The 23,887-nt window shown below is 42.6% G+C and overlaps 1 protein-coding gene across 4 annotated transcripts in view; it reads left to right on the top strand.

Moving 5' to 3' along the window:
• Positions 1-23,887, top strand: part of NMNAT3 (nicotinamide nucleotide adenylyltransferase 3) — a 97,517-nt gene that overhangs the window by 68,615 nt on the left and 5,015 nt on the right. For 3 of the 4 annotated variants that reach the window (XM_017523713.2, XM_017523712.2, XM_017523714.2), the window contains exons 3-4: positions 15,487-15,670; positions 21,689-21,771. The exons of the other annotated variant lie outside the window; for it this stretch is intronic. In XM_017523713.2, coding sequence (XP_017379202.1) covers positions 15,487-15,670; positions 21,689-21,771 — 267 coding nt within the window. The remainder of the gene's footprint in view (positions 1-15,486; positions 15,671-21,688; positions 21,772-23,887) is intronic. 4 annotated transcript variants of the gene reach the window in all.

Raw genomic sequence — 23,887 nt, 5'->3', positions numbered from 1 at the left:
AGGCATCATCGAGCTTCAGTTGTTATGAAGATTTTTAAAATATCTTTTCAATACAGTTAAAGTGAAAAGAATTGATTTGATTAACAAGGCTTTACCTTTCTTAGGTTACCATCTGCCTTGAACAGTCTAGGTGATTCAGTTTCAATGTCCCATCCTCCAGAAAACCTGCTCCAACCTGTTCAGAGCTCCTTTCAGGCTCCTGAAGCTTCCCTCATGTGTCTCTGTCCAGCAGTGACCACCCATGTGGTGATTGTCCGTACTTTACCCCCCACCCCAACCCCGTCCTATTAGGGCAGGGCTCCCAACATATTTATTTCCACAGTGCTGGTACATTCCGTGGCTTGAAGTGCATGCTAAACTGTCTGCTAAATCATCAATGTGTTCCACTCTTGCCTCAAAAGCAGGAAAGGAAATGCTATTTGTAGTGAAAACAAGGAGGCAGGGGAAAATTCAGATTCTACCGATATTTCTAGTGTGCTCTCCAACCACGTCTCTGCCCCTGAACTATCCCTATATTAGCTCATTTGAGTCTTACACCATGCCTCCGAAGTGAGTGATATTATTTATTCTCATTGCACAGGTGAAGGGACTGGGGTACAGAGAGGTTAAGTAATCTGCCCCAGGTCACGCAGCTCATAAGCAGAGGCTCACACTTAGGTCTGTCTCTGCCTGCTAGACCTAAATTCCTGCTACGGCAAAGCCTGGCTTGAAAGGACAGCTGAAGTGACAGATTGCCCAGGCTCAGTTGCTTGTTAATAGAGAACACAGCTGCTTTGCTTAGATTCCACACATGGAGAATGTCCAGTGCAGTGTTGAGCTGCTTCCCTTCAGCAGGAGCAGACTATGTCCAGCCAGAATGGCCTGATTACAACCTGTCCTTTCTGCCTGCTCCCTGGCTGCCTTTCTTCCTATGTGAGGTTTCTGCCAAGTCTGAGGACCCCAAAGAGCACATTTTAAAGCCTACCTACTGCGAAAAGATGTTCATTCTGGTCAGTGGGGACAGAGAGACACATCTGGGTATTAAATGGTGGGAGACAGAGGCATGCAAAAGAAAGATTTTAATACTCCAAAAGCAGGCAGGACCCTAATTGAGCACCCACTCCTCTGAAAGCTGTGTAAGGGCTCAGACACACAGGAGGTGCTGCCACTTAACCACGTCTGAGACTTAAGAGAGATGATTGCAAAGAAAGGAGCAGGAGAAAAAGGAAACAAAAACACCCTTTCTTCTGGGTACGGTGGCTCACGCCTGTAATCCCAGCACTTTGAGAGGCAGAGGCAGGTGGATCACCTGAGGTCAGGAGTTCGACACCAGCCTGGCCAACGTGGCAAAACTCCATCTTTACTAAAAAATACAAAAAAATTTAGCTGGGCATGGTGGTGGGAACCTGTGATCCCAGCTACTTGGGAGGCTGAGGCAGGAGAATCGCTTGAACCCAGGAGGTGGGGGTTGCAGTGAGCAGAGATCACGCCATTGCACCCTAGCCTGGGTGACAAGAGCAAAACTCCATCTCAAAAAAAAAATCCTTTGTATCCAGGACCAAAGGGAAGTTTAAACCCTATGAAATATTGCTGCTTTGTTGTTTACTTTGCCAAGTTCTTAAGAAGTTGCACACAAAGAAAGCAGGACATTTGGAAATAAAGAAAGAGAAACCTCATACTGACAAACTCTGGCACTGAAAGATTCTGGACCAAAGTGGGCTTTATAGTGTGCAGGAAGAGTTTGCTGATTGAAAGGAAGACTCTTCACACAGAAAGAAGTAAGGGAAATTGAAGGCAGACAGAAGAGCACGTTCTCCAAGGGCACTGAGGAAGTCACACTTCGCAGTGGTCACCATGGTCCCAGCTGACCGACTGTGGTGCCAGGCCAGGCTCTATTTTGGAGTAATGGGAAGACCTGGATCTATTCTTCTACCTGCTCCTGGCTTCTTCAGTCCAGTCACACAGAGGCCTTTGAAATTGATGGTCACTTCTGGCCAGCAGAACACAGGGTAGAGCAGTAAATAGGTGGTCTCAAATTCATTTGGATGAAACAGATGAAGAGCTCTCTGGAGAAATGAAAAAGATGCAAAACATTAAATAATCTTGAAGACTGATGAGGAAAATAAAGAAAATGGTGCTAAAATGGCCTTAAAGCCTCAGTAGCCTCAGCCAGATCATATTTTCCAAGCTTCACTTAGACGTGAGGCTTAATCACAATAATCTATTTGTAAAAGCATGCATAACCATTTAGTTGAGATTCTGGTCTTTTTTTTTTTTTTTTTTTTTGAGATAGAGTCTTGCTCTGTCGCCCAGGCTGGAGTGCAGTGGCCCGATCTCGGCTCACTACAACCTCTGCCTCCCAGGTTCAAGTGATTCTTCTGCCTCAGCCTACCGAGTAGCTGTAACTACAGGCACGCACCACCATGCCCAGCTGATTTTTGTATTTTTAGTAGAGACAGGGTTTCACCATGTTAGCCAGGCTGGTCTTGAACTCCTGACCTCATGATCCACTTGCCTCAGCCTCCCAAAGTGCTGGGATTTCAGGCGTGAGCTGCCATGCTGGGCCCGTTATGTTTTTTCTTAACCTGCTATATTACCCCCAGCTTCTTTTCTTTGTTACTTGATTCTTAATATCACTTGAGGCAGTTGCTCCTGATCTCTTAGGTTTTTCTCTTTCACAGCCTTTGTTTCCCAGTGTGCATTTCAGCCAACACAACTAAGGGAAGAAGAAAGTGGGCAAAAGGGTGCATGAGGTGGCAGGGGCCAGACTGTGCTTGTGCCCACAGAACACCAAGCTTCTCCCAGCAGAAGCTTCAGAAAGGAGGTCTGAGAAAAGGAAGAAGCGGATTAGCAATCAGTCTGTGTACAGGGCAGCCACGTCTAAGCATTACCTAATGCTTTTCTCAATTGTTTTGACATGTGTAGTTTTGTTTTAAGTATGTATGGTAATTCTTAATAAAAAGCTGATAAATGTGCCAAGCAGTTCTCTGTGGGAATAATGAAGTCTTTACAGTTCGGAATGCTGTTAAGTCTTTGCTTCATGGTTTGTGAGGCTGCTCGCATTTTCAGCAGCAGTAACATCGTATTGAGGCCCAGTCTTGCTGAGGGGGATGGTCAGCTCCAGACGGGGCAGTTTCTCCATCACACCTCAGAGTCACCTGGTTTGGTTTGGGGCTACATGTAGATGGAGGTGGAGCTGCTTAGTGATAACTTTCTTAGCCCTGCCTTGCTTAGCCACCACCTCTCCAAATTCACTGTACATCACCAGTACTGTGCAGCAGAAAAAAATACAGGCAAACCTGGGTTTGAATCACAATCCTGCCATTTTCAGGTAGTATAACCACGGGGAAAATCACATAACCTTTTTGAATCTCCATGTATATAACCACCCCAAACGTACTGATGTAAATTGACCATTCTGTTACGCTCATAGATTCAGTGGGTCAGGAATCTGGCCAGAGCACAATTGGGTGGTTTGTCCTTGCTCCTTGATACCTGGGGACTCAGCTGAGAAGACTTGAAGACTGAGACTGAGTGGACAGCTGGAGACTACAATCATTCAGGGACTCTTCACTCACGTGTCTGGCAGTTGGTGCTGGATGTGGCACATGAATGTGGCCACTCTGTGGGGTCTTTCTGAGTCGGCGAGTTTGGGTGTTTTTTAGAACCCAGTCATGGCAGCTGGGTTCTAAAACCAAATGCCCCAAGACCATAAGATGTAAGTGCGTGGCATGTTTATGACCTTGTCTCAGAAGTCACACAGTATCACTTCTGCCATTGAGTAAAGCAGTCACAAATGCCTATCCCAGTCCACCAGGAGGGACACAGACATCATCTTTCAATGGAGGAGTGGCCAGGTTCTAGAAGAGCATGTGAACCAGGAGACGATCCTGTGGCCATGTTTTGAAAAGACTCTCTGTCACCTCTACTGAGCCCACTAGGCCAGAGAATGGAGGGAGTGATGATTGCTAAGCACAAGCTAAGTGCCATGAGCTCTTCATCTGTTATCTAATTCTAATTATTTAAGTCTTAAAATAGCATCCACACACTTTTTTGTTTGTTTTCTGATGAGACATATCGATCAGCTTCAGCTGCATAACTACAAATGAACAATGGCATACAAGAATAAGCAATTTATTTCTTGATCACAGATCTTGGGTCAGCTGAGACAGGTGTGTTCCTCCTCTCCTATCTGAGGTTTAGGAGAGTTAGGAGGGGCAGCAGCTGCCTTATGTATCCTTCTCATTTAGATGGTACAGGCAGAGGATTGCAAGCCCTACCAAGCAAGCAAGCTTTAAGTTTCTGTTTATGTCCCATCTGCTACTATCCCATTGGTCAAAGCAAGTCTCATTGCCAATTCCAAAGTCAAGGGGCAGGGAAATACATTCTGCCTTTGTGAGGCTGTGGCAGAGATGTGGGTGTATAATACTATAATGGCAGAGTGAGGAATTGGGAGCAATAATTCAATCTACCATAGCCATTTTCTAGCACAAAGAAAATTGGATAAGGATATTGTGGCATTACAGCTAGTGTTTAACAATATAATCTTAGGTGCAAAATACCCATATAAAATAGTAGGTTATCAAATTGCTAATAAAAGAAGAATTCAACAAGACCGGGTAGCATTTATCCCAGATATTCAAGGACAATATACCATAAAGATATCTATTAATATAGCACATTACTAAGACAATATATTTTTATGAAACTTAAATCATCATCTCAATACACAGTTAAGTCATTCAATAAAATCCAACACCTACTCAGGGATTTTTTTTTTATGCTCTTAGTAAATTAGAACTGTAAGGATCCTTCCCTAGCATGATGCATAATAGCCTAACACTTCAAAAGCAACCCCAAAGAAGCAAGGAAATAGAAAAGAATGCCTACTCACCACCATTATTTTCCAATGGTATCAGTCAAAAATAAGAAATATAGTTACAGAAAGGAGATTCAGTTTTCATTATTTGCAGGTGGTGTTACTGTGTCCTTAGAAAGTCCAGGAGAGGCATTTGAAAAACTATTATAACTAATAAGTTCAGTAAGATAGCCCAGATTCAAAATAAACCAAAGTATGGGGTTTCCTATATAATGGTTGTAATGCAATGTAGTGTGTCTGTGTGTGTGTGTGTGTGTGTATGACAAAATATATGGAAAAAAGATCTCATTCACAAGATGAAAAGCCAAGGACATTTGTCACCAGGGCTAACCTGAACCACGTGCATGAAGGGCACCAAGGGTAGCAGGCAGCCGCTCTGCCTGCTCTGAAGCTGGACTAAATGGAAACATGGCCAGCTCCTCACAAAAACCGCCATTTATTGATTGACTTTCCAGTGAAAATGCCAATGGGTGGATATTTTTCTTTATTTGTTAACTTGAGAAAAGTATCCAGAGGTTCTCCCAGAAGACTAACCAGGTACTCAGAAAGCTTTCGCAAATATCAAAATGTAATTGTTTTTGAAAGTGATTAGGTGAGTATGATACTGACTCCACACAGCATAATGGAACATGGCTCTATATAAAAAGATAATATAAGGGAAAAACAAAAAATCAGTGGGAGTTGGGGGAAGGTTATTCAGTAAAAGAAAACAGTATAGTCACCTAAATATTTGGAGGAGAAAGAAAGCAATTTGATTTTCTACCGCATGTATTTCACTCAGTAAAATACTAAACATAAAACCTAAATGTGGAAAATTCCCTATCAATGGCTGTTTCCTTTGACCTGCAGCTACCTCCTGGAACTACACAGGTAGTATATTTCTCAGGGGCAGAGAAGAATTACAGTAAGCCTAAATGCTGCCTTGATCCTTTTGCTGTGAACAAAAATAATTAAACAGGACCCATCCATGCTCTGACAGGGCTACCCAGAAGCCCATAAGTGACACATAGACCTTTCTGGAAAAGGCTGACTTGTCAGAAAAAAACCACAGGTCATAGGAAAAGGGATTGTAGTTCCAAAGTAGGGACCAGGCTGCAGATTCAGGGCAAGTGGCTCTCCATTTAAGAAGAATATAAAATTTTTAAATTTCTGGTTCTCCATGAGACTCAACAGAAGAATGTGATAATAGCGAAAGAACAGCCTGTCAGTAAAAGGTGCAGTCTGTGGACAGTGAAACACTTTGGGGGTGAAAACTCCATTGCCCAATTAGTGCTCAAGGAGGGCAGCAGGAAGGCTGTTTCTGGCAATAAATAGAAAATTAGAACATCAGTCCCAGGAATTCTTCCAGAACTCAAGAAAAAGATAAGGGGATGACAATGATGAGATCCAACAAAGAGAATTGGTGCAAGACAACAGAGCAGAGGCTCAATAGTAACCCGGGAAATGACAGAAGAAATGATCCCTGAGATGAAGACCTGAGGCTTTGCTTCAGTAAAGTGGGGAGACTTAGTCAATCTAAGATCTGGGCCTAATTTCCAGCTGCCAGACAGGACCTGGGTGAAAGGGAAATCATGATTTGGAAGAGAGTCCTCTCTATATGACTGCCAAAAGACCCAACAGACAAATATTTAATATACAGTCAACACTCCAGATTCATGGGTTCTGCACCCCCAGATTCCACCAAGCACAGATAAAAGGAAATTAGGGGAAAAAATATTGCTGCCATTATTCTCTAAACAATACAATATAGCCCCTATTTACATAGCATTTACATTGTATTGGATATTACAAGTAATCTAGAGATGAAGTGTACAGAAGGATGTGCATAGATTATATGCAAATATTACACCATTTTCTATAAAGGAATTATGCATCTGTGGATTTTGGTATCCATGGGAGGTCCTAGAACCAATCCCCCGTGGATACCAAGGGATGACTGTACTTGTTAAAATAGTTTATGTGTGTCAGCAGATACATGATCAATGAATGTGAACAGGCAGTTCATACAAAGAGAAATAAAAGTGTCTAATAATAAATTAAAATCACATAAGTAACTTTAAATGCAAATTTGAAACCACAAAATATTCCTGCAGATTCGCAAAGATGTTTTTAAATGAATAGTCCCAGTGTGGCCGGATGCAATGAGATGGTATCTTGCATACCTGCTGGTGACTTTCTCTTCTTATTCAGAATTTCTGAAAAGCAGCTCAGCAAGACATAGCAAAAAGCCCCCAAAATTGTCAAGTCTATAGTTTTCTTCCTAATGATTTATCTTTAAAAACTGTCTAAGACTTGGAACCAAGATCTACAAAGATAGTCGTATTTGGATTCTAACACAAAATGTTTATATTTTTAGTCTATATCATTATGTAGCTATTAAAAATGTCTTCGAGAGTGCTAATGACCAAGAAAAACATTTATGGTATAATCTAAATAAGGAAGATATAAAAGTGAATTTGCATCATTTGAAAAAAAGACAAAATGAACTATAATATAAACCATATTAACCTTAGATATGTTTTTATTAACTTTTTATCCTTTACACTTTTCAATAGACTGTAATATTTCTACATTAATTTTTAAGTGTATTTTATATATTATTTATAAATTTATTACATAATAAACATTGTTACTATAAGGCTTATAGTGTTACTTGTTCCATCCTCATTCCTGGTTCCTGCTTCCCAGAGCAATCACTTATGGCTCTTTCAGATGTTTTCTCTGGTACTTGACCCCATTTCTAAATGATACACAAAGCCTGCTGACTCCCTGTTCTAATTGATTGGTAGTTCGATTAAATGTAGAATTAAGGTTGGAAAGGATGTTCCTTTAACATTTTGAGGACTTCACTCCACTGTCTCCTGAATTCCAGACTTGCTGTTGAGAAATCCAATGCTATCCTGCTTTCCAGTTCTGTAGATTAAACCTCTGGTTTTCTCCTTTGAAACTTTTAGGATCTTCTCTTTAAACCCCCTGGTTTAAAATTTTATAATGATTTGCCATTGCATGAATCTTTTTTTATACCAAATGCTGATTCTCAGAGGACCATTGATTCTGAAAATATATGTCCTTCTAGTCTGGGAAAATAGAATGTCTTACTTTTTTGATGATTTCCTCTGTTTTCCTGTTCTCTTTCAGAAATTTCTGTTGGTTTAATGTGTACCTCCTAGATTAAACCTCTAGTCTTTTCTTCTTTTTAGTATACAATTCCATCAGATTTATCTTCTAATTTTTCTATTTAATTTAATTCCTATTATCGTCCTCTAGAATGTAAATTCCACCAGGGAACGAATTGGTCTGTTTCATCACCACAGGATTTCCCTAGTATCTAAGACTGTGCATGGCATGTAATAGGCAGCTGGTGAATCTTGTTAGATGAGTGAATATTTTTTAATTTCTAAATGTTTCTTCCTGTTTTTGATTGTTTCTTTATAAAACCCCATTCTTGTTTGATGGATAGGATATCATCTCTGTAGTATTTCTGACAATATTATCTGAAGGTTTCCGAAATTTCCTTTTGCTTTCTGCATTGCCTTTGTATCCTCCAAGTTCCTGTCCTCCTGGTGGCTGTTTTAGTCTCTGTCTTTCATGGTAAGCACCTTTCTAAAATTTGCCTCTTCCTAAACTGTCCACTCATGTTTGCAGATCAGGCCCTAAATCCAGGCTAGAAGCTCTGGATGTATGTGTAAAGCCAGTAGACCTCATGGTTATATGGGAGGGCCCCTAAATGTGTGTAGGTGTTGGTGTCTTCTCCTAGGTAGGTCTGTTCCCCAGAGTGACATCCTGGGAAACACACTTAATCTTTCTGTCTTAAAGATGTTACTTCCCCTCCCTGAGCTGTGCCTAAATTTGCGAATGAAGGTTCTCTCTGGTCCAACCCAGGCAGAAAGCAGATATCTGGCCTTCTGCCATGATGGGAGGATAAGGTAGGCGGTTGGAGGCTGGGGTGGATCTAAGGACTCTTCAGACAAACTCTCAACTGGCCCTCCTGTTTTCAGGCCCTCTGGCACCCCCACCTGGAGAGGTTCTTGGCTCCTCCGGCTCCTGAGCCACTCTGGGCCTCTGCTACTGCGCAGCTTGCCTCTTACTGCCTTCCCTGCATGCAGAAAACTCTGCATTGTTTATTCTCATTTTTTATCAGCACTCCAGCTTCCAAAATGTTTCGCATCGTCCCAACTATTGTCATCTCCTTTTGCACTCTCTTTGTCCTTGTGATTTCATACTTTGTTTATTCCTTTATTGTTTATTAGTTTTCAGAGACGGTGGAGATAAACAAGGAATTCTATCTGTCATGTTAGGATAGTATAGCTTCGTTCTAACTGATAATGCTTGTCATGTTACCCAGAGCGAAAGACAAGTTCATGTCCTTAAGGGGCACTCAGTGTCATGGGGAAAGATATGGGCCGATGGAACATTTTCATACAAGTGCTGTAATGGAGGTGCGCCTGAGCAGCGGAGGGTCACAGGAGAAGCATCTGCATGTAGTGGGGGAGGGGCTAAGACAAGCTCATGTCCTTAAGGAGCGCTCAGTGGCATGGGAAAGACAGGCGCAGATGGATCGTTTTCATACAAGTGGTACAATCAGGTGTGTCTGAGCAGCAGAGGGTCACGGGAGAAGTATTAGCATCTAGTGGGGGAGGGGCTGGGAGGGTCACTGGGATTGTGGCCAAGAGCAGTCGGATAGGGAAAAGGCTTGGACTTATGATCATTTGGAGGGCAAGAAGGAGTTTTAGACCAAATTGTTATTTTTATTGACTCTCCTTTTCTGGGTGCCATAAAAAAGCATTGATTTCTCAATGCAGGGGCCAGCCCTATCAAGATGAGCTAAACCATCACGGTGACACCTGACTATCCAACATGCCCAGCAGAGCTGCCTGGAGAGGGCTCTGTCCTTCCATCCCATTTTCTTCTATAAAACAAAAATTAATATGAAGGCTAAATGTATGTAAATTGCTTCGAGTCAACACCCAACAGGAGTTAGTCCTCCTAGCCCCCATTTCTTTTAAACAGGAAGACAGAAAGAAGTAGCATGTATATCCCATGTATAACATGGAGCTCAGATGTGCAGAAATGAAATTTACTTTGCTTTCTATAACATTCGACTTACTCTTAAGCCACCATTTCCATGAATTGTGAAAAAGTTGGCCACTTTAAGGTGTTCTTGAAGTGGTAAACTTTTTCATGTTCAGGTTGGCCTTTTACAGGCTAGTTATTAATCAAGTGCATCTTTTCCTGCCTACCTCCCCAAGAGTGCATTAAGCATCCTGGGTGGCTTAGCATCCTGGCATCCAAAACAGGGCAGCTGCCCTCACTACTTTCTAGCTCACGGACTCTGTCCCTAATCTCAGGCCCTGGCTTCTATCCACTCTCGCTCCACTATGGAAGCCTCTTCAGCTTCTCTTGTGTCAGGCATTATATCCCTGCTGTCTGGATCTGTGCCTGGGCTCTCGTTGGTACTGCCAATGCCATAGTTCCTGGCTTTGGACTGTACTCCCTATACCCTGTGTCTACCCACCAGTAGCCCAGGCACCTGCTGACTGCTAATTCTCCTCCTTGAGAGAGGAATACCTCTCAAGGAGACTTAGAATTGCTGTGGATCTGTGCCATGCCCTGCCGAAGCTCTAGGAGGGTGTTCTGAAGCCCTCTGTGTCATACACGCACATGCCATTTCTACCCTGTCAGTGCCGTTCCACATTGGCACAGGGCAATGCAAGGTGGTCTTCCAGAATTCCAGGTGGGAAGCAAAATATAAACCCCACTTCTCTACCATTGCCAGACTTAACTGGCCTGTTAACTATGCCCTCCCAAACCCCAGTACAAATGAGTTTTATCTCTGCAGGATATGAGCGTATAGGGAGCAGGCCGAATGCCTGTCTGAACTGTTACCACAGACCTCGTCTATCAGGCTCTTCTCCGCCCTTCTGCCCATTCTTCCACCTCTCCTCACCCTCAGGCCGAAAAGGGCCTTTTGTTTTCATTTTCACATTCTTTTCTTTTCACTGCTCTGTGGGCTTTAGTGAAACTGTGCACTCTGATTCCCTGGGTTTTCTGGTTCTTGATTATTTTAAGAGTAACTTTTGGAACTTAAATAAACCTTTTCTCTCTCAGTATAGCCTGGCCCTTATAAATGAAAGCTTTAACCTTCACAAGCATTACCTCTGAAATGAGTTTCAAGAGCCAGTTGTGGGAGTCAAAAACCGAATATGACCTCCTTGCTCTCAACTGGGTTCTGTCACCCCCTTGAAGGAGGGGGTACCCCAGGAAGGAGAGCCTAGGCCTGCCAGGGTGGCCATGTATGGAAAATGCTTCCAGTTTCCAGGGGGACAGCCTACACTCTTAGGATCAATTTTCCCCTTACAGCAAGAAAAAGTGGTTGAACGTTTTCCACACTTCACCTTTTTTTAACTTTTATTTTGTGTTCAAGGGTACCTTTGGGGGTTTGTTGTGTAGGTAAACTCATGTCACAGGGGGTTTGTTGTACAGATTATTTCATCACCCAGGTATTAAGCCTGTTACCCAGTAGTTATTTTCTCTGCTTCTCTCACCCTCCACCCGCAAGTAGACCCCAGTGTGTGTTGGTCTTTTCTTTGTGTTCATGAGTTCCCATCAGTAGCTTCCACTTACAAGTGAGAACATGCAGCATTGGTTTTCTGTTCTGCTTGTCTTTAGCACACTTCACTTTTAAAGCTAAAAAGCTGTAACTAGAGAGGTGAGCAGGCTACAGGACCACCAGAGCCACTGGTGCCCTGTGAGCACTTGCCAGAACTGCTCACTTACGCTTTGAATCAGCAGCCACGCGAGTTGGGAAGGTCGGAATTCAGAGGCTGGGTCCCTTCCCAACTGAGAGGCCTCAGAGTTGACTTCTCCCACATTAAGCTGGACCCACAAGGAGTTATACCCTAAGGGGTAAGGTGAACTAGATCTTAATTCACCTTTTCCTCCTAATCCTAGAGGACTAATGAAAGGATCAAATATCCCTAGGAAGAAGCAGCCACACATGAGTCCTTGCTCAGATTTGAAACCCCCAGGCTGGATTAGCCAAAAAAGTTCAAGCCAGGAATTTGATTTCAGATTATTCATGAGTTTTAACAACTCTAGGTGCCTGGCAAAAGCAAATATGAAGTGTCTCTGGAATATCTATCTTAGACCTGGAGGGTCTTTCACAAATAACTACTCAGGGGCATTCACAAGAAAACATTCAAAAATAACTAGGCACAGAAGAAAACAGTATGGCTAAGAACTATCAGAAACAACAGGCAATACAAATAACCTATACAGATTTTGACATTGGCATTGTCAGATACAGATTTTAAAAGTAGCATTTATAGCTAAAGAAAAAAAGAAAGTATAGAAAGTCACTTAACCGATTTGATGAAAAACTCATCAAAATTTCAAGAAATTATGATCAAAATAAACAAAATTAGAAGTTCATTAAATGTGTGTACACCAAAAACAGGATCCCAAAATACGCAGAGCAGAAACTGATGGAGCTGAAAGGAAAAACAGACAAATTTGCAATTACAGGTAGAGACTTCAACGCCCCACAATTGGCAACTACTACTGCTAGACAGAACTACTGGACAGAAAATCAGCAAAGATATAGAACTAAAGACAACAACAGCATTAAATTGATGTGTAATACAACTTTCCATCCAACAACAGCAGAAAATATATTTTTAAGCACCTATGGAATATTCACTAAGATAGGTCATATTCAGAGCTAAAAACAATCCTGAAAATGTATGAAACAAAAGTGGAAAGTCCTAAAAAGAAAAATGAAAAAATCCACAATCATAGTGAGAGATTTTAACATACCATTGTTTATGACTAACAAAAGAGGCAGACAAAAAAAAAAATCAGAACATAGATTTAAGCAAAACAATTAGTAATCTTGACTGAATGGACAGAACATTAGACAACCATAGAATGCGCATTCTTTTTAAGCACACATAGAACTCACCATACACTAGGATATAAATCAAATATCAACACATTTCACAAGATTGAATCAATATAGAGCATATTCTCTGACAACAATGCAACTAAGCTAGAAGTCAATAACAAAAAGATAACCAAAAATCACACTATGTTTGGTAGCTAAAAAAAAACTTCTAAATAATTCATGGATCAAAACAGACATCATAATAGAAATTAGAAAATGTTTTGAACTAAATGATCATGAAAACACTACATATCAAAATTTGTGGGATTGCTTACAGGGCAATTTTATAGCCTGAACTGTATATAGTAGGAAATAAGGATGTGAGGACGATCTGGCTGAGACATCTCTCACCCCACTGATCACCAATGTGGATTCGGCTGATCTGGCTGGCGGGGCAGGTGTCCCCTTCTTCCCTCACTGCTCCATGTGTGTCCTTCCAGAAGCTACACGCTTAGTCGAAGAGGACGACCATCCGCAATAGAAGAGGACTTCAGTCAAGGGTGTACAAGTAGCTGCCCTCCCCTGCTAGAACCTCCAGACAAGCTTTCAAGGAAATAAGGCAGACTGCAAATTAATTAGTTGGGCATACATCACAAGAAGTTAGAAAAAGAACAGCAAAATAACACAAATAGAGTAGAAGGTTAGAATGATTAAAAACGAGACCAGAAATTAGTGAAACAGAAAATGAACCTTCAGTAGAGAAAACCAATATGCCAGAATTTGATTCTTTGAAAAGAACCAACTAATAAAATGACAACCCTCTAGCAATATTGCCCAAGGAAAAAGAAAGAAGTTGCAACCAACATTAGGAATGAAAATGGGCATCACTGCAGATGGTACAGATAAAAGACATTAAACAGATAAAAGAATATTATAAAGAACTTTATACCAAGAAATTTCAAATTTTAGGTATGATGGACAAAATCCTGGAAAACATAAGTTGCCAAAATCATAATGAAGAAGTGAAAATCTGAATTATAATCCTTAAAGAAATTAAATCAGTAGTCAAAAAATTGACTGCTGAGTCTACTGCCACTCAGGATGAGGCCCTGGAGAGATTTAGCACCTGCCTGACTTCAGGCTGCCAGGTGGCAAGCGTCTGTCTGTATGTGCAACATCACTGCTCTCTCTTACCCAGGAATTTACCAGGTCATCCAGGGTATCATCTCTCCTGTCAGTGACAACACAAATTAAACAAAATCTAGCCTCACAAAACTTCACTGGCGAGTTCTACAAAACACTTAAAAACAACAACAAAAATGTTATTTCAGGCTGGGCACAGTGGCTTATGCCTGTAATCCCAGTACTTTGGGAGGCCAAGATGAGTGGATCACTTGAGTTCAGGAGTTGGAGCCAGCCTGGCTAACATGGCAAAACCCTGTCTCTACTAAAAATAAAAAATTAAAATAAAAAAATATTGGTCGGGCATGGTGTCGCATACCTGTAGTCTCAGCTACTCAGGAGGCTGAGACAGGACAATTGCTTGAACCTGGGAGGCGGAGGTTGTAGTGAGCTGCAATTGCACCACTGCACTCCAGGCTAGGTAACAGAGCAAGACTCTGTCTCAAAAAGAAAGTTATTTCAGTCCTAACACACAAAATCTCTTATAGCATAGAAAAAGAGAGAACTCTCCAACACTTTTTATGAGGCTCAAATAACCTCGATACTAAAACCTGATTAGCACAGTGAGAGAAAGGAAAAATTATAGACCTGTCTTACTACCTAAAAAACAAATTAGCAAAGCGAACTCACCAATACACAAAAAGCTAATATATCTTGGCTAAATCAGGTTTATCTGTGGAATGCAGTGTTAGTTTAAGATTAGAAAATTAATCAATGCAATTTACTATATTAACTGAGTAAAGGAAAAAAAATCACACAAGCAAGAGTCACAGAAAAAAAATTAATAAAATTCAACATTTATGGCAGGCACTCAAACTAGGAATAACAGGGAATGTCTCAAAATAACATATTTGTCAAGACAGACTAGGCTCGCTGCAATAATAAATCCTCCAGTTTTAGGAGCTTAACACATGAAAATTTATCTCTCACCAGATGAACCCCGTGTGGGTTTAGAAGATCTACAGGGCAGTTATCATTGCTAGCGAGCACAGTCCATGGCTGTTCCAAAGTACACTTTCCCATTCCATTAGCAGCACACTCCTCCCAGGTCAGTGGTGGCCTGTGCAGTTCATCTACAGCAGATACCCACCAACCCTGGTTCATGCTAAAATCCTATCCTTTGTCCTTCATCCTCAAAATCCCCATTTGGGCTAAGAAACTATATATAATCTTCATCCTCACATAGAGGGCAAAAATAGTGCCTCCGTTAATTTCTATAGAAGGGGAAGTCATGCTGTTCCTTAACTATATCCTGATCCTAACTGTCCACACTGCTATGTGGGACCTTGCCTGAGCTCCACCTCCACAGCCTTTCTCTCAGCAGAAAGGCTACTCAGTGCTACTCTGGGTTGTAGAAGGCTCTAGAGGAGAAGCACGTGGTTATCCTGAGGTAGTGCCTTTACTCTTGCCTAAAGGAGCCACCCTTCCTCCCCCTTGAGAGAATGCCAGACTCTACTCCCACTCAGGATCAGGCACTAGAGAGATTTAGCACCTGCCGGAATTCAGACTGCCTGATGGTGAGCATCGGTCTGTATGTGCAACACCACTGCTCTCTCTTACCTAGGAATGTACCAGGTCATCCAAGGTATCATCTCTCCTGTCAATGACAACTATGGGAAGAAAGACCTCGCAGCTTCTCATCACCGAGTGGCCATGGCCCAGCTGGCCCTGCAGACATCCGACTGGATCCGAGTAGACCCCTGGGAGAGTGAGCAGGCACAGTGGATGGAGACAGTGAAGGTGCTGAGGTAATGGTAGTCACTCTCCTGTGTGATGACCAGGGCCCACGGGGGACGTCTGTAGAGCCTGCAGGGTAAAAGGTAGGGCAGATTGTGGGGCTGGGGTTCTGCCAGGCCTTTTCAGCACAGATCGGAGAAGCAGCTTCTACTTAGGGGGAGAGAGACCAACAGATTCACATTCTCATAGAGGTCCCTGAGCAGAAAAATTACGAAACACTGTCCTTTCGGATGCACTTGTGGAAACACTCAACCTTATTTCAGACGACTGTAGCACTGGGGTCTAGCACCACCACTTAGTAGCTGTGTGACTTTGAGCAAGTGAATTGATATCTCTGAGACATATTTCTCACTTGCAAAATGGAAACAGCAAAACCTAATGAATGACCTTTTTAAAGGCAAATAACTTTCCTGACCCAGGAACTACATAATAATATTCAGTAGGTGGGACCTTTTGTTTTTTTTATCATTGTCTAGGGTGAAAACTGCATCTTTATATTAAGCCATCTTTTTAAATTGTACAATTCCTGGGTTCTATATAAACCCAGACTTTTATGTGAAATAGGAAAAGAAAAAGACTATAAATCTAGAAATAGTTACTCAGGATAATTTTTTCTTCTGGAATTGCTGTTTGTATTCAGTGTACGTAATATAACTGTTTAAAACCCCAAGCCAGCCCTGCAGGTTAAGGCCGTGGGTCACTAGCTTGTGTCTGCAGACTTTAAGGGGAATTGCCAGAGAAGCAGGAAGTCCCACCTATCCTGGCTGCTGGGATTGTGAGAGGGGCTGCCTCATCACTAATGACAACCAGCTCTGCTGGAAGGGATTGCAAATTGTGGGCTGTCTTTTTTGTCTATTTGGAACCACTAGGATTGGCAGGAAATGGGAGGCACAAGGAATGAGGTGAAATGATTGACAGGCCTGTTCATAAAGTGTTTTAGTTTTCATTTTATACTTGTCTTCAAAAATCACTTGGGAGAAAAGGTTTACCTTTTCAGTAGAGGTAATCATTTCGTTTTTATATCCTGATTCTCTTTACTTACTTTTTACTGGGGAAAGAACCAGCCAGAAGAATTCAGCAGTTACCGTGTTGCTTCAGAACCTGTTGCCAATTTTTGTTTGTTTGTTTGTTTGTTTTTTGAGATGGACTTTTGCTCTTGTTGCCCAGGCTGGAGTGCAATGGTGCCATCTCGGCTCACTGCAACCTCCACTCCCAAGTTCAAGCAATTCTCCTGCCTCAGTCTCCCTAGTAGCTGGAATTACAGGCAGATGACACAATGCCCAGCTAATTTTTGTATTTTTCATAGAGGTGGGGTTTCACCATTTTAGTCAAGGCTGGTTCGAACTCCTGACCTCAGGTGATCCACCCGCCTCAGCCTCCCAAAGTGCTGGGATTGCAGGTGTAAGCCACCACGTCTGGTGCCTATTGCCAAATTAAAAGGAGAGACATTATAAAATAATTGTTAGACACATGTTCTTTACTTTTTTAAACTACCCATTAATATAAACAAAAACTCATATATTGAAAATTATGTAAAGAATAAATTGACACCTAGATCATCCTTTTAGAATGAGTCATGCAGTTATTTCTCATTTATCTAGTCTAAGAAAGGGGGAATAGAAGCAAGTGAATAGATCATCCAACAAGTGATTTAGCTTTAATATGTAGGCAGAAACAGATGCTTTCTCCTCCACCCTGTGAGAAGCCGTGTAGCCTAGGACATAGGTTTTAGAGCCAAATTTACTAGCTGAATGACTTGATGTAAGTGATTTAGCCTCCCTGAGTCTCAATTTCTCACCTAATAAAATGGAAATGACATCACCCACTTCACTAGGATTCCATGTGAATTAAATGAGATGATGTAGACAAAACACCTGCTTTATGGTAGGTAATTAATAATGTTAGCTACCTTCCATGAATCCCTAATGCTGTCCCATAATTTGTCCTGAGAACAGATAAGCCATTCATGGATAAATAGGAGTTGACCATAGTACTATTTATGATTACTTGTACTTCTGCAGCAAAATATAGGGGTGAGCTAAAATTCTACTGAACGCATTCATTTTCTTTTTCATTTTTTTTTTAAAGACAGGGTCTCAAAAAAAGCTCCCTGGTGATTCTAATATATGGCTAGCCCACTGCTTCAGCTGCCAAGTTTGTGAATTTAGCTCTGGTGCCCAGGCTGGAGTGCAGTGGTGTGATCTTGGCTCACTGCAACCTCTACCTCCCGGTTCAAGCAATTCTCCTGCCTCAGCCTTCCAAGTAGCTGGGATTACAGGCACACACCACCATGCCCTGCTAATTTTTTTTATTTTTAGTAGAGATGGCCAGGCTGCTCTCGAACTCCTGACCCACCTCAGCTTCCCAAAGCGCTGGGATTACAGGCATGAACCACCACACCCAGCCTCTTTTTAATTTGTTTAAATAACTCCTTTATTCCTGTATTTCTCAGTGCTGGCGTGCACACTGGACTCACCCAGGGAGCTTTTAAAAGTCCCCATGTCTGAGTCTCACCCCAGAGACTAAGATGTCCTTAGTCTAGGTTGGGGTATCAGGATTTTTTAAAGCTCCCTGGTGATTCTAATATACGTCTAGTCCACAGCTTCAGCTGCCAAGTATATGAATTAAGCTTATGATCAGTACTGAGATGCATTTAAAACAGTAGTCTCAACTCTGGCTGCAGAAATCACTTAATAAGCTTTTTTGAATGCTCATTTCTTCCCACCCATCCCAGAGATTTTGATTTGTCTGGAGTAGGCTCTAAACTTTGCTATTTTCATAAAGGTTCCCAGATGTATTTTGTGTAACCAAAATTGAGAATCACTGATATAGTCAACACAGTTTTATCAAATGCTGATTCAGATTTTAAAAATTATTATTTGGAGTGAGTTTCATCTCCAGAATATACCAATTGCATTTGTGTTTGATTACTAACACTTTCCTAAAATTTCCAACACGTGATTTAGCTTTAACATGTAGGCAGAAACAGTTTTCTTAAGACTGAAAATCCAGTTGTAATTGTAAAATCAGGTGGTTTTAGAAGCATGGTAGAAGTCCACCCCATCCTTTGCTCCATTTAGTGTCCTCTTGATACAGTCCATTGTGAATCTACATCATGGTGACATAGTAACACACATCTCTATAATGTAAATTCACTGTAGAGTTTATTGAGGATTCCTTCTTTCCTCATAAGATTGCTTACTTTTATTCTAATTTTTAAAATCTAGGCCAAGTTCCATGCCTTTAGGACATTTGATGACACATGTCACTCACCTTTTCCCTGCGTTGTGGGCAAGGCCCTAGTCACATGTCATTTGATATAATCCATCATTGTCATAATCATCACTCTTTCATGCACCCCCTTGCAGACGTAATCTTGTGTTGTCCTCATTTTACAGATAAAGAAACTGAGGCTCAAAGAGGCTAAGTTAATAACAGTCACACACAAATAAACAGGAAATGGAGCTCCCATCTGTGGAGCCCTGAAGCCATGCTTATGGCCACCTTCAGAAACAGGGATCTGCAGGCTGGGAACATGATGTGGCTGGCTTTCAACCTGCCACAGTTACCCTCCAATGAGGCTTTCCTGAAGACCAGTGGGGCTGCTGAGGACACCAAGAACATGCCCCCAAGGGCAGTCCACAGGCCCAAGGTGCCACTCAGGCAGGCAGCAAGAAGCAGCAATGGTCATGCCCCATGGAGGCACAGTGGAAGTCCCTGGAAAATGCATGTTGTATTGAAAGTAATGATTTCCACAACAAAGTTCAGCAATCCAGCTAATATTCAAAGTAGGGTCACCCTGAACTAGGACGTTCAAGGTAAGTAAAATGACAATCACCACCTTTTACTGATCACCCGCTATGTGTCCCAAGCTCTTTCATGTATATCTAGTAAGCTCAGTAACTCCAAGAAGTAGGTGGGTTTAGTCCTATTTTATAAGCGAGGACATGGAGACTCAGAAAGGGTCATAAAATGCTTCAAGTCCTACAGTTAGAAAGTGGAGGTGAGACTCAATCTACTCCAGTCTGATAGGAGAGCCCATACCAACCCAAGGGTGAATCATCAGAAATAAAGTTCACCAAAACCAAAGCAGTAAAACAATAATGAAACCACTGAATCCAGCCAAGCTCTAAGAAGATTCTGAGTGTCTGAGATACTCTGAAAGGGCTTTGAACCAGGTTAAATGTATTCATTCATCCACTCCTTCCATCATTCCTGAATTCAGCAGACTTAAGGAGCATTTTCATGGTGCTAAGAATATAAAAGTGAATTCAGTGGGGTCCCTATTCACAATCTGGTGGGAAGATAGACTATAATAACAGCTAACATTTATTGGGCTCTTTCTGTGTATGGGCCAGGGCTAAGCGTTTCAATTAATCCTCATGACAGCTCTCTGGGGTAGGTTCTGTCATTATCCCTCATTCCATAGATATGGAAACTAGAGACACCGAGACTCCATGGCTAGTAGTTAGAACCAGAATTCCAGCCCAGAAAGTCTAATTCTAGAACTTAACACTGTGCCCCTTCCCAATTATAATCAGCAGCAGGCCACGTCCCCAGCATTTCACAAGGTAGAAGTAGTTTTTCATTCATGATCTTGCAATACTTATTGTAGATAAGGCCAGCATTAACTTTCATGACTAATTAACAGATGAGTTCCACATGGCTCAGAGATTATCAGTGCCACAGGGTATCAGGGTCATTCAAGCAGAAAAGCCTGAGCTTAAACCCACCCACTCTGGCTTGGCTGAAAAGCATATGCTTTTTACACCAGGTACTACTGCCCCCTAAACACAGCTCTAGTAAATGCATAATACAGGAAGTGGAAGATGGAAGATCAATTTGATACAAGACGGGGTGAATAGTGATTGCCTCTGTTTGATAAAAGAATATATAGGTACCTCATGATTCGCAGGAGATAGATTGCGGAAGAAGGGCGGCACGGCAAATTTGTGAAAGTCTAATCCTCTTTGAAATGCCCGGTGCACTTTGTGTGTATTAACCCCTTTAATCTTCATAACCACCCATCAGAGGTGGGCACTGTCATAATTCCTCATTGGCAGATGCAGCACCATCCACATAGACACTTGAAATCACCCACCCAGGGTCACACAGCCAGCTGGTGGAGGAACTGAGATTCAATCCAGGCCATCTGGCTGCAAGCCCTGGCTCTTGGCCGCCACTCTATTGCCGTCTAAAGCACTAGTTTCTAATCAGAGCAGGCAGCTTTTCTTGGACCTCGCTGTGGGCCAGGCACTGTGCCAGTGCTTCGTGTGCGTGGCTCATTTACCTTCACAAGAGTCTAAAAGTAGGTGTTTTCCCTGCTTCTCAAATGAAAATGTGTCTTGAGGTGGCTGGGCACGGTGGCTCAAGCCTGTAATCCCAGCACTTTGGGAGGCCGAGGCGGGTGGATCACGAGGTCAAGAGATCGAGACCGTCCTGGTCAACATGGTGAAACCCCGTCTCTACTAAAAATACAAAAAAAACATTAGCTGGGCATGGTGGCGCGTGCCTATAATCCCAGCTACTCAGGAGGTTGAGGCAGGAGAATTGCCTGAACCCAGGAGGCGGAGGTTGCGGTGAGCCGAGATCGCGCCATTGCACTCCAGCCTGGGTAGCAAGAGTGAAACTCTGTCTCAAAAAAAAAAGAAAAAGAAAAGAAAATGTGTCTTGAACTCAAGTCTGTCTGACTCAATAGCCCATATCCTTAACCGCTACTCAACAGTGACTCCTTTTTTTTTAAGTGAGAAATATTGAAGGAAATGTTAAAAGAGTAGCAATGTATTAATTTCCCTGCTTTCACACACGTCATATGCAAAGTAGTGAACTGTCTTGGACAGGACTCTCCTGGCTTTCTGTCCCAGCACCTGGCAATGCCTGCCACAGAGTAGGCCCTTGACGGATATTTGGGGAATGAGTGAACCAAAGTACTGTAGATAAAAGCAGGCTGAGACAAAATCTGAAAATCCCTGGGTTGCTTTGAGGGCTGGAGGACAGACATACCCTGAGCCCATATGTTTCCATCGCAGGCATCATCACAGCGAACTGCTCAGATCTCCACCCCAGATGGAAGGCCCAGACCATGGCAAGGCACTCTCCCCGTCCCCTGCAGGTGGGTGCTCACCCTCTTGTCTGTAAGAGAATGAGATGTCAGGGATTCTGTGAGAACTGAAGGGGGTAGGGGTAGTCACAGCTGCAGAGGACTTGAGTCCAAACCTCTGGGCACAGACAAGGAATTTAAGGGCTGCCTGCTTGGGAAGACACTTCTAAGGCTGAAGTTCAGATTAGACAATCTGCCACCACCCCCTGTAAATTGCTCTGGTAATTTGGGATTTTTTTTTTTTTTTGCCCCAAAGAAGTTTACCTACCCTTGTGACTTGTTCTAATGACATGGATTACAGTCAGGGTCACACAGGGATAAACTGATGAGGGCTGCTGGGTTTCTTTTAAAAGCCTTAGCCTTTTTGAATGTAAAATATGACATTATAAAACTTGAACAAAGAGACTAAGACTTTTTTTATAGCAGAATTACTCAATGGTTCACTCAGAAGAGGAAACCTATTTTTAAGGGAATTTAAAGTTGGTTTGGATTATCCTCTTAATTTGTAAGCCTAGATGTGTAAGCCAGGAAGTGTTGTCATTTCCTGGTGTTTGATAAAACCTTGTTGGCTGTGATTTCGGAGTATGAACAGCCCTGGTGTCAGGGGCCAAATGCATTAACCCTTTCATGCAAATAAGCTGGAGCACCATGCAGCGGTGGGCACACAGATTCCTGCAGGTCATCTGCAGAGTTTCCTGTGGCAGGGTCTCCTGGGGAAGAGAGTTGGTGGAACACTGCTTCCAGATTAGAAGAGTTCAGAGATGCTGAGGTTAAGCACACCCAAAGTGGTTTCTTTACTGCAGGACTTTTCAGAGGCTTTACTATGTCCATGTGCGTTGTGATTCTACAAGAAAGAGAAATACCTTGTTCTTACCATATGGAACTCTTTGTTTAAGATCTGTTAGTAATTTTCAGAACTAGTGCTCCCTAAAGCAAGATTGGGAAATGCTCTTCTAAAAAAACTGAAAATGCTAGCAGACCCTATATGTACCATGCCACAGTCCCCAAATGCTGGCTAAAGGATCACTCACAGCAGTATCCCCTGTGCGGCCTGTTAAAAGCACTAATTCTCAGAGTGGGAGTAGGGTCCAGGAATCTGGATGTTTAACAAGCACTCTGAGGATTTGCTTTACAGCCAGTTTGGGTGGGCTATGCATGAAAGTAAGAATCTAAGAAGGAGTTACAGTGCCTCCTATATAATCATCTTATATAACGTTTATTATATTCCTCTGGTCTCTCTGAATGCCTCTCCTCTCTGTTACCTGCATGGGCTCCTTCCCACCCATCCCCCATGAGCACAGTGCCCATTGTTCATTATCAGCCTCTCCCTTCTTTCTGCATCATCTCTGGCTCAGTAGGCATTCCTAAAAGGATTCTACAGACACTTTTTGAGCACCTCATTGGAACAGACTCTGGGCTCAGGCTGAGAACAGAGACAGCCAGCCCCAGCCCCCACCCCGAGCTGGAGACAGGGTGTGAGTGGGTGTGAATCCAGGCATGAATTAGGAGGGCTGCATGGTGGAGGGGGCACCTGCACTGAGACTTGCAGTAGGAGTGGATTATTGAGGTTGGAGACATTTCTGGGCCAAGGAGCAGGCTAAGGAAAGCACAAAGGCAGGAGACAGCATAAGCGTGGAGCACTGCATGCCACTGGGGCAGGCTGGAGTCTGCAGTGAGAGGCAGGGACAGCCAGAGTGACTCGGGAGGGACACCACACTGAGGCTCCTTGCCTCTCACACTTCACCTCTCTGCGTATGCTTCCAGAATCCCTGTCTCAGCTCTTTGCCTGGGCTGCCCCTCCTTCCTCTTAATTCTTTGTTCCCCTGTTGAAAACCTATCTGGCCTGTGAGGCCCAGTTCAGAATTCACCTTCCCTATAAAACCAGCCCCAGCTGCTCTCATTAATATGAACTCTCTCCCTCTGCCAAAGCCCACTCCAGATTCTTTCCAGATTCATTTTTCTAGGGGCTACTAGCCTACTCTCCTTGGCGCTGTATTGTCGAGGGCCTCTTTCTCTCTATTCAGACCCTAAATCCCACTCATCTTGTTCTATTCTAAAGTAACTATTTTTTTGAAAAGGAAGCTTACATGAAATGAAAAGTATGTTTTCCAGTTTACAAAAATATATC

The sequence above is a fragment of the Cebus imitator genome, unplaced genomic scaffold (genome assembly GCF_001604975.1).
Source record: "Cebus imitator isolate Cc_AM_T3 unplaced genomic scaffold, Cebus_imitator-1.0 Scaffold30, whole genome shotgun sequence".
In the NCBI taxonomy this organism is placed as follows: Eukaryota; Metazoa; Chordata; class Mammalia; order Primates; family Cebidae; genus Cebus; species Cebus imitator.
Note: the sequence above shows the minus strand (reverse complement) of the source record. Positions and strands in the feature narration are given on the sequence as shown.